The following is a 9,939-nucleotide window of genomic DNA, read 5'->3' as shown; positions in this document are numbered from 1 at the left end:
TGTGTGTTCATGGACATCCATGTGGAAGCCAGGGGACAACTGTGGTCAAGTGCCCGGGAGCCACTTCCCCCTTCACTCTCACTAGCCGTCAGGCTAGGTGATGTGGCATCTCATATGCAAGGATCCTCACACACGCACCAGGGCCCAGGTTCTGCAGGATGCCAGCCCCCAAGCCATTTTTTTCTCTTATTATTTCCTCTTTGGAAATATTCAAATTTCCATATTCAACTCAACTTGTAAAGTTTTACTCCTTGTTCTTTTTTTATTAAAGACAAAGCCCTCCTCTTTTCTATGAAATAAATCACATCAGACTATCACTGTCTCACTTTGATCAATGCTAACAATGAATTGGTTTTATTTATTCATTTATTTTGGGTGTGGGAGTGTGGGCATATGAGCCGCCACGTGTGTGTAGAAGTTGGAGGGCAGCTTGCAGTGGTCTGTGGTCTCAGGGATAGAAAGCAAGTCGTCAGGCTTGGCAGCAAGCACCTTTTACTCACTAAGTCATGCAGCTGGCCCATTTTTATTTATGAACTGGAGACTTCAGCATGGTCCCAGCTGGGTACCTGGCCCATGTGTAAGGTGAGGAAAAGGTAGAAGGCTGGACAGGGCCTTGAATGTTAAGCTAGGCCTGTCAGACTGACTGTTGAAGCCTCATCCCCACACACATGATGTAGATGCGACTTGTGGAATCCTTGCAAAGAGAGGGGGTGTGAGCTGGAGAGCAAGGAGCTCGGGCTTGATGCCACGGGGATCCGAAACAACCTGTTTTCAGTCCGAGAGCAGGGAGCAAGGGGTTGACGCCATGGGGGTCCAAAACAACCTGTTTTCAGTCCGAGAGCAGGGAGCATGGGCTTGATGCCATGGAGATCCGAAACACCCTGTTTTCAATCCCTGAGACCCACAGACTCCTGAGGAATCTAACTTCACAGGAAGTTAGCTATCCCGCACCCCCCAATTTAGCACTTATGTGGGCAAGAACAAGCTACGGACATTTGAATACATATAGTTCACCTTGAGCCTATGTGTTTTCATCAAAGGGTGGGGGGGGTCACAGTAGGTTTTTATGAGGGTTCTCTGAAGCACATTTAATAAAAACTCACAGACAGAAATTAAGGTTCAACCTAAAGGTCACTGACTCTTTACCTCGACCTCAGTCCAAAATGGCGATCCTGCCTCCAGGAATCTCAGAATGAGACTGAGACTGAGAGCTGTCTCCTCCTGTTTTATAATCCTCTCTAGGGCTGGTATTAAGGGCATGTATCACTACCTCCTGGTTTCTATGGCAACTAGTGTGGCTACTGGGATTAAAGATGTGTGTTACCGCTGCCTGATCTGTAAATCTGACCAGTGGGGCTGTTTTACTGTCTGATCTTCAGGCAAGCTTTATTTATTAAAATACAAATGAAATGCCACTACAGTTCTCTGTGGTGTCACTCGAGAAATCGTCACACAAAGGAGATGCCATGCTGAGTGATACTTTGATCACATTCTGACAATAAACTTTACTTTGAGTTGGAGGGTAGATTAAGGACAGATAGGAGACAGGAAGTAGTAAGGCAGGGCTGAGGGGATCTCAATCATTCTGGGACTGAGGAATGGAAGAGGGGGTCATTGGTGGCTTCTCTGATCATTTGGGTTTTTACCCCATATCTGACTCCCAATTTTTTTTATTGATAAAGAATAATTAGATAAACACTTCAACAGCAGTGAATGCTTGTATTGTGTTTTTTTTCTCTCTCACATCTTCTCCTTTGTTGTAAGAGCCAATTGCTGACTAGTACTTAGAAAATGCCAACTGTGTGCCAGGAACTTTGGGGTTTTCAGTCACGGAGCCTGGATGCTGTGCACACTGCTGGATGACCAGTATGCAGCTATCAAGGCAGGCTTTAGCCACACGGAGCGTGTGTGTATGTGTGTGTGTGTGTGTGGAAGAGGTTCATGTGGTGAGAACAGCTGCATTCACTGAGCGTGTGTGTGAGTGTGGCTCCCTGAGGAAAATCCAGAGGACGCACGAGTCTATCACCAGTGTGTGGCTATGCGCACACTGCACCTGTTTCTTTGGGGGACATGCACAGAGACATGTGGGGAACACATTCGTGCCTGTTTCACGGCATCCAGTGATGCCTGCCCCTCGGTCCAAACGTGTGTTTCTGGATCACTAGAGGCACACAGAACATGTCCAGTGTGTACCCAGGGTGGCAGTGCATGGATCCAGGGCTTTAGGAAAAATGTTCGTGTTAATGGTGCCAGATATTTAATTACAATAAGTGATTTAATTACATTAGTAATTCACATAGTATTTATAATGTATATACTTATATAATAAAGTAACCTTTAATTACTTATTAAATGCTTGATGATTTTGTGCATGTTCCATGTGTGATATTTTATCATCACAAAACCCTTAGGGACTTGGCCCTGTTGGCTCTTCCGTTGTAAAGATAGTACAGTGGAGGGCCAGAGGCTTGAAGGAAGCTGTGTAAGCAAGGAGCTAGAAAAGAACAGAGCTCAGGTCTGACTCCAGATGTTTTGATTCTGGAGCCTGGGCTCAAAGGGACTGTTTCATTTCAGTAACAATTCCTCACTTCTGACATCGCCACTGTACGGAAACTAAACATGGCTATGTCTTCCCCAGGTGGCCTGTTCGGATTCCGCATCAGCAAGAGGCCTTGGATTCCATGTGAACTTTACCACGGCGTATGCAGAAATTCCTGTGAGAAATACGAGATCCAATACTTAACCTGCCCAAACAACAGAAAATGCTGCCTCAAATTTCCTACGTAAATTTCCAGTTTCTAACTCTGTGAAGGAGTCCCGCTTGCCCACCACAAATGCTTCAAGCTACTCTCAAGTTTGAGTCAAGCATCATCCCTTCCTGTAGTAATTTCTCCTACTATCTGGAAGGCTCTCTCATAAAAACTCACTCCTTCTCATGCATGTCTCTCTCTGTTCATGGCCGCCACTGATCAGGGCAATCACTGACTTTAAACAAGAGGCTGCTCAAAAGCCCAAGTGCTGTTACTCCAGGGCACATGTTTTGCATTATGCCCACTTCTCGGGCAGTTATCTTATCTGCCTAGCAGTTTTGCCAAGTTGAAACATCCTTGGAGGAAGCCCCTTGAGAAGTTTAAAAAGAAGGCTTAAGACTCAGGTAGTGAACAACTCAAAAGTCTCAGGAAGTCCCTGAAATGTACCAGATTCACAAGACACCCCCACAAGGTTACATAAGCAGTAAAGAGATTGAAGAGACACTCTGACTTGTCAATTTTCCTGTGAGTTGAGTAAATGAGAGAATATGGGGGCCAGATAGTACCCTGATAGGCAGGCAGATAGGAAAAGACATCAGAAATAAACAATATGGCATACTTCCTGCTTCTTCTTCACCCAGGACAAATATTGGCAGAGTTCCTTGACACTTCCCCTAATATGGTGGGCACTCTTGCAGCTGACCTGCCCAGACATGTCCCAGGCAGGCCCTGGACAGGAGTGTGAACCAATCATCTTCTCCTTTGTTCAGACTAGCTGATCCAAAATGAGGAAAGGAGGACCATCTCAGGCCACCAGAAGCACTTCCGACCCCCAGCCCTCTACAAAGAGACAGAGCTCAGCTGCTGAATCCCCTCCTCACTTGTGAGGCGCGTGTGTGTGTGTGTGTGTGTGTGTGTGTGTGTACACACGCATGCGCACGCGCACGCACTCTTGCTTCAGACTTCTTAGCTCTCCAGGACAATTATTTAGTTCCTGCTTTTTCATTCTTCAGTCAGTGGAGAAAAGGAACCTGACCCAAGAGCCCTAACTGGCAACACTGAGAGCTACAGAGTTCCAGGTTTTGTGAACTTTTGCCCATTTGGGTGGGCATCTGGTGATGCAGCTGCCTTTGAGTGGCCCATTCTCCTGTGAGTTACCCCTCACCCTTCCCTCATCCCCACCTTAGTTTTGAGACAAGGCCTCTCACTGAACCGTGAGCTTGCTGTGTCAGTTAGATGGGCTGACCAGCCAGCCCCAGGGAGCCACCTATCTCCACCTTCCCGATGCTGGGTGACAGACATGTGCCACCATACCCAGCTTTTATATGAATATAGGGGATCTGAACTCAGGTCTTCACGCTTAAACAGCAAGTGTGTTACCCACCAAGCCATCTCCCGGGCCTGGCTTATTTCCCCTTTCTTTTTGTCTGTTTGTAAATGAAACTGTAAGGTGGTTTTCTGGGGTGTAGTGCTCAGATTTAGGGATGCGTGCTGACTCGGTTAAACTCAAGACCCATGAATCTGAAAGTGAGCCTGGAAGCAAGCAACATTCATCCAGGGTTTCTTCGCCTTGAGTTCAGCTTCTCTTAACAGTGTTCTGGAGTCTGCAAACCAAAGACACTCTTTCCCCACAAGTTGCTCTTAGTGGTGGTGCTGACGATACTGTGGCAGCAGAAGGCAAACCAGAACAGAGCAGTGCTGTTGACTAGGTGCCAGCCACTGTTATGGAAAGTACTTTAACAATGTAAAGGTGTGTTTCATTTGTTTCTGCGGCATTTGCTTAATTATGAAAAGATGTGGTATGTTTGTTTCACCTTGCCTGCCCAAGGCACCTGATTGGTCTAATAAAAGGCTGAATGGTCAATAGCTAGGCAGGCAGAGTAGATAAATAAGAGGAGGGATCTAGGCTTGAGAGAAAGAAGAAGGAGGAGAAGGAAGAGGAGGAAGAGGAGAAGGAGGAAGAGGAGGAGGAGGAGGGGAGAGAGGAGGAGGAAGAAGAGGAGGGGGGAGACATGCATGCCTGGGGCCAAAAACCAGGAGGCTGCCAGACAGATAGACAGATATAGAGACAGTAGGAATAAGATACACAGAAGAAAGAAACAATAAAAAGCTCAAGGCAAAAAGTAGATAAAGAGAAACAGGGTAATTTAAGTTAAAAGAACTATCCAAACTGGGGCCTACGCTAGGCCAAGTATTCATAACTTATAAGAAGTCTCCATGTTATGATTTGGGAGCTGGCTGATGGCTCCAAAGAATAAAACCTGGTACAAGCCACCTTGTAATTCCTTTTTGAGAAAAAGTCCCCCACAAGTCTGGAACTCAACACTTGAGAAAGGCTGGCTAGTCAGTGAGTCTCCCATCCTGCGCCCCAACACCAGGACTGAAAGCACCCAGCTTTCCTAAGTGAGCGCTGAGAGTCAAATGCAGGCCCTCAGGCTTACACACCAAGCACTTCACCAATCGAGCCATCTCCCCAGTCCCACTTTGGAAATTTTTAAAAGCAAAATTAAAACTTTCAGATTTGGATTTCAGGGCAGCATTTAGGACATGACCGCCACAGGGTGTTGGCATTTGTTTAATTGCTGTCATTAAGAAGTACCACCAACTGGGTGACTTGAGTTTATTTTCTCACAGTTCTGAGGACAAAGTCCAAAGTGCAAATATCAGTAGAGCTGGTTCTCTTTGGCATCTCTCCTTGGCTGGCCGATGACCAGGGTCTTCCTGGGTCTTAGCATTCTGTGTGTCACAATGATTTGCAAACAATTAGGTCTGAACTTTCTCTCATGAGAACATTCATCATACAGCATTAGGGCCCACCCGAACATTCCCATTGTACTTCCATTTCAGAGATGAGCCGAAGCCACAATTGGTAAGGAGGCTTAGCCTGCCCTACAGATGTGTCCAGATTTCCTCCGTATCCTCCTCACTTCTACATAACTGTGAGTCTGGAGACATGTTGACACAGTGTGTACTCCTTAGGAAGAGCAGGATACCCAATGACATGGGTCCAAAACATCTTTTTGTTCCCAAGGATCTCGACAAGAATAGAAGGACACTAAGGATGGGACAAGACTGGGGTGCCCAGTACATATCCTAAAGGACCTTAGCACCCCAAAGAACACTGGAAACTGAGCATGCAAGTGTTAGACGCATCTTTGGAGTCTGGACACAATGACTAGAGGCAAGGATGGGGTCAAGGCACCTCTAATCTGGGAGCTCCTCTCCATGTCCCATACCAACAGTTCACCCTGCTGGCACTGGACCCTGGCAGGGTCCTCTGCCCCATGCATTGTCACTGTATTCACCTGTTGGTGATTTCAATAAAGCCTCCACCTCACGGGACAACTCTAGCTATTTCCTTTGTGTCTGGGGGAACCTGGCCCACTTCCCTAGCCTAGCTGGGCTATTCCACCACTGCATCTCCCTAAGAGATGGACAAACCCAAGATCCAGTCTCTTGTTTGCTCTGCCATTCAAGTGCTAACCAGGCCCAACCCTGTGTAGCTTCTGAGACCTAGCAGGTGCACTCAGGTCGTGGTGGCTCCACATGCTAGATGTCCCAAAGACATCTGTGAAATTCCTCCTTGTAGGATTACAGTGGAGGAGGGAACATGTGATGTAAACAGATGAGGAAATGCATTGAGAAGCAATTGGAAGGACTGTCCTGCCTCCTCAAACTTCATTTCCTCTTCTGGCCAAGGGGCATCGTATTTATTCCTTGCACATAATAAAGATTTTAGAATAGGCTAAGCTGTCTGTTGTTTTTACTGTTTTCACCTCCCGTCTTCTTGGGGCAGGAGTGGCTGCTTCCTGGTCACTGGATACGACCAACCATCTTTGGGCAGTCCTCTGTGACTATGGGCTTTGGGACTGAAAGGCCATTTAGCAAAGCGTGGGGCAAAGCATTAAGCTAGAGAGGGAAGAGGGGATCTTCTGCATCCTATTGGTTCATCCTGTCTCTCTAGGAAGAGACATCACGTAAGAATCTGCAGCCAAGGTGCAGTTTACACCTGGAAACTTTCAGGGACTGGGAGCTTCTGCTCACAGTCTCGGGGATGCAAGAACTAGATGCCACCAAGTTCTTGTGCTATAAGAACCAATATTTTCAACTGACATTATTGGTTGTGTTATCCAACCCAAAAAGTGCTAGACGATGGGCTACAGGCTGACATGAACTCCTTCCCCTCAGTGCTGGGGTCAAAGCCAAGACTGGGTGCTGACTTATGTAGATGCCCTGGGGTCAAAGCCAAGACTGGGTGCTGACTTATGTAGATGCCCTGGGGTCAAAGCCAACACTGGGTGCTGGCGTATGTAGATGCCCTGGGGTCAAAGCCAACACTGGGTGCTGGCTTATGTAGATGCCCTGGGGTCAAAGCCAACACTGGGTGCTGGCTTATGTAGATGCCCTGGGGTCAAAGCCAACACTGGGTGCTGGCTTATGTAGATGCCCTGGGGTCAAAGCCAACACTGGGTGCTGGCTTATGTAGATGCCCTGGGGTCAAAGCCAACACTGGGTGCTGGCTTATGTAGATGCCCTGGGGTCAAAGCCAACACTGGGTGCTGGCTTATGTAGATGCCCTGGGGTCAAAGCCAACACTGGGTACTGGCTTATGTAGATGCCCTGGGGTCAAAGCCAACACTGGGTACTGGCTTATGTAGATGCCCTGTTACAGCTCTGTACCTCAGACTCCTTGCAATGAACATGGATTAATGAGCCCTCTGCAGCCCAGCAGCGCCTGAAGATTAGAGCAGGGGATCTACATGTCCCTACTTGGCCCTGATGACTGTTGAACACTCAGGCTGGGAGTCCGACATGATACATACCTTTCTTTGACTGGTCTTTGACTGGAGGCAAGTGATATAGTTTCGACTTTGATATTTGAATACAGCAAAAAGTTAAGTCCCCACATTTCTCTTTCCTCTTCTCAGTTGTCCTGCATTCATATCTGCATTTGCCCATTCCATAATAGCACGTTCTCAGCCACCCATCTGTCAAAGGGAGCAGAGAGGAATCCTGAAGTATGTGAGGAGGACACACCCATATATCCTGAGGATGTCGGCGGGTGGGCCCGTGAGAACGGTGGGTTGGGTTCCGGGGGTATTGAGACCCCAATGTAAATTACAAATTCTCTCTCCTTGTCTTCCCCCAAAGTTCTCTCCTGGGAGGTAAGCTAGTGTTCTCTCTCATCAGGACACTCAAACCGGAAAATCAAGTTTATCTCAACTTCCCTTTCCACTTATGTATCCCATGAGCCCGTGCACTCGCACTCTATGAACTGTCTCATAGCCGCAGCTCCCTCCTCTGCCTCAATTGTTCTCTCCGGAATTTAACCCAGTTTGTGATCAGTGCTAATCAAGAATGGATTTTTTTCTTCTTCCCATCCCCCTTTCTCTAGAGGAACAACAAATGATTGACAAAGACCTTCACCTTGCAAGGTTGACCCAGCAGCAAATGATGCAGCTGGGGTGAGGAGCTGACTCAGCCGGCAAAGCACTTGCTACCTAAGTATGAGGATGTGTGTCGGGGCTGTCAGTTCCCACATGCAAGTTGGGCACAACAGCACACATCTGTAACCCCATCACTGGGGCAGTGGGACCAGGGAGATCTCTGGGTCTACTGGTCAGCCAATCTAGCCAATCTCCGAGTTCCAGGTTTAGAGAGAGTGCTATCTCAAAAACTAAGGTAGTACCAGGCATGGTGGGCACGCCTTTAAATCCCAGAACTCGGAGGGCAGTGGCAGGTGGATCTCTGAGTTTCAATGAAAGCGAATTCCAGGACAATCAGGGCCATACAGTGAGACACTATCCCAAATAATAATTAACGATCATCTTATTATTGTGTGGAGCGTGACTAAGGAAGACATCTGATGATCGATGGCTACCTCGAGGCACTTGCTTTCTCTGTGCCTGCATTCCCCAGCCTCCCTAAAAAGAAGCATCACCTTGGCCACAGGCAGCCCACAGGAAAGCACATTGGCACCCTCCACCTTCCTGTTCTCTTCTCCCGCCTCCTGTTGCCTCCTACCTCCCTCTGTTCCCTCCTCCCTTTTTCCTCCTGCCTTACTGCTCACCTCCGGCCCTCTCTCCTCTGTTCCCTCCCTTCTCTCTTTCCTCCCTCCTAGCACCCCCTCTTCCCCTTTTTCCTTCCTTCCTCCCTCCCTTCCTTCTTCCCCTCCTCCTTCCTTCTTTCTTCCCTATCACCATCCATCTGCTCTTGCCTCCCTCCCCTCTTTCCTCCCAGCACTGGAGGGTGAACTCAGAGCCTCACACGTTCCCCAAGCAACTCTACCACCACGCTAGATCCAGTCCCAAAGACGCAGGCACAGTATGGCTCTCTCTCAGCAGACCTCAGCAGCTCCCGCTTTCCCAAAGGGTAGCGTGGAACTCCCTTTCCCCTTCTCACCACCGCTTGGTTACCTGGGGAAGTCTGAGCCAGGACCACAAGGACAGCTAAGGTCAGAAACCAGAGCTTAATGTGTCCTGAGAGGGCCGAGGAGCGAGTCGGCAGCATGCTGAATGTGCTGGGAAAATTCCGACTGCTTTTGGTTTTAATGACCGAGGTAGGGCCTAGTCACGGGCAATAAATCCGAGGCTGGCAGAGAGTTGCATCACCCGGACTGCCTTCTACAGGTCACCACTGAAAGTGACTCATGCAGTGTGCAGGGTCAGCTCTGGAATCCCTCTGGCAAGGGGCCAGCAAGCCTGCTGCTTTGTGGACACTGAGGATCTAGGCCCCCAAGAAGTCTTCCCTGCTGCTCTCCTGCCTGGTTCTGCCCCATGTTTGCCACGAGTGGAGCTGAGTTTTTCTACCTTACCCTCCCACATACTGGTGGCCTCAAGGGACAACTGTGAGCCTGAGAGCCCTGCAGGGGCAGACTAGTGTCATCTCTGTGTGCCCAGCGCATGCGGAGCAGGTGCTGCTAATCTTGGGCAGTATTTCAACACCAGCACCGACTGGACTCATAGGGTCAGCAATAATAGATAGCAATAGAAAGGGAGAGGTGGAGGTCATGTTGGGGTGTAGGGTGTGTGTGGGAAGGGGTGCTGGGGTGGGTAGAATCAGGGTACACTGTTTACGTGTGTGAAATTGTCAAACAAAAGGATTTCTTTTAAAAAGCATTGGCTGGACAGGCAGGTGGGCTGTAGATGGGGCTCAGTTGACAGAGCTGGCCTGTCCATTCCAGGACAGG

The 9,939-nt window shown here is 48.5% G+C and overlaps 1 protein-coding gene across 2 annotated transcripts; it reads right to left on the bottom strand.

The window, feature by feature from the left end:
- Window positions 1-2,331: 2,331 nt before the first annotated feature.
- On the bottom strand, window positions 2,332-9,294 carry Defb115 (defensin beta 115). 2 transcript variants are annotated; one of them, XM_075963877.1, is made up of 3 exons: window positions 9,167-9,294; window positions 7,574-7,738; window positions 2,332-2,714 (listed from the first exon to the last, which is right to left on the bottom strand). In XM_075963877.1, exons 1-3 carry the CDS (start codon window positions 9,258-9,260, stop codon window positions 2,614-2,616), a joined length of 360 nt encoding a protein of 119 aa, XP_075819992.1. In that variant the 5' UTR covers window positions 9,261-9,294; the 3' UTR covers window positions 2,332-2,613. The 2 variants fall into 2 exon arrangements, with proteins under 2 accessions (XP_075819992.1, XP_075819993.1); XM_075963878.1 differs by lacking the exon at window positions 2,332-2,714 and adding an exon at window positions 5,341-5,486.
- Window positions 9,295-9,939: the final 645 nt, after the last annotated feature.

The sequence above is a fragment of the Microtus pennsylvanicus genome, chromosome 2, assembly GCF_037038515.1.
Source record: "Microtus pennsylvanicus isolate mMicPen1 chromosome 2, mMicPen1.hap1, whole genome shotgun sequence".
NCBI classification, from domain to species: domain Eukaryota; kingdom Metazoa; phylum Chordata; class Mammalia; order Rodentia; family Cricetidae; genus Microtus; species Microtus pennsylvanicus.
This window is presented reverse-complemented; position numbering and strand designations above follow the sequence as displayed.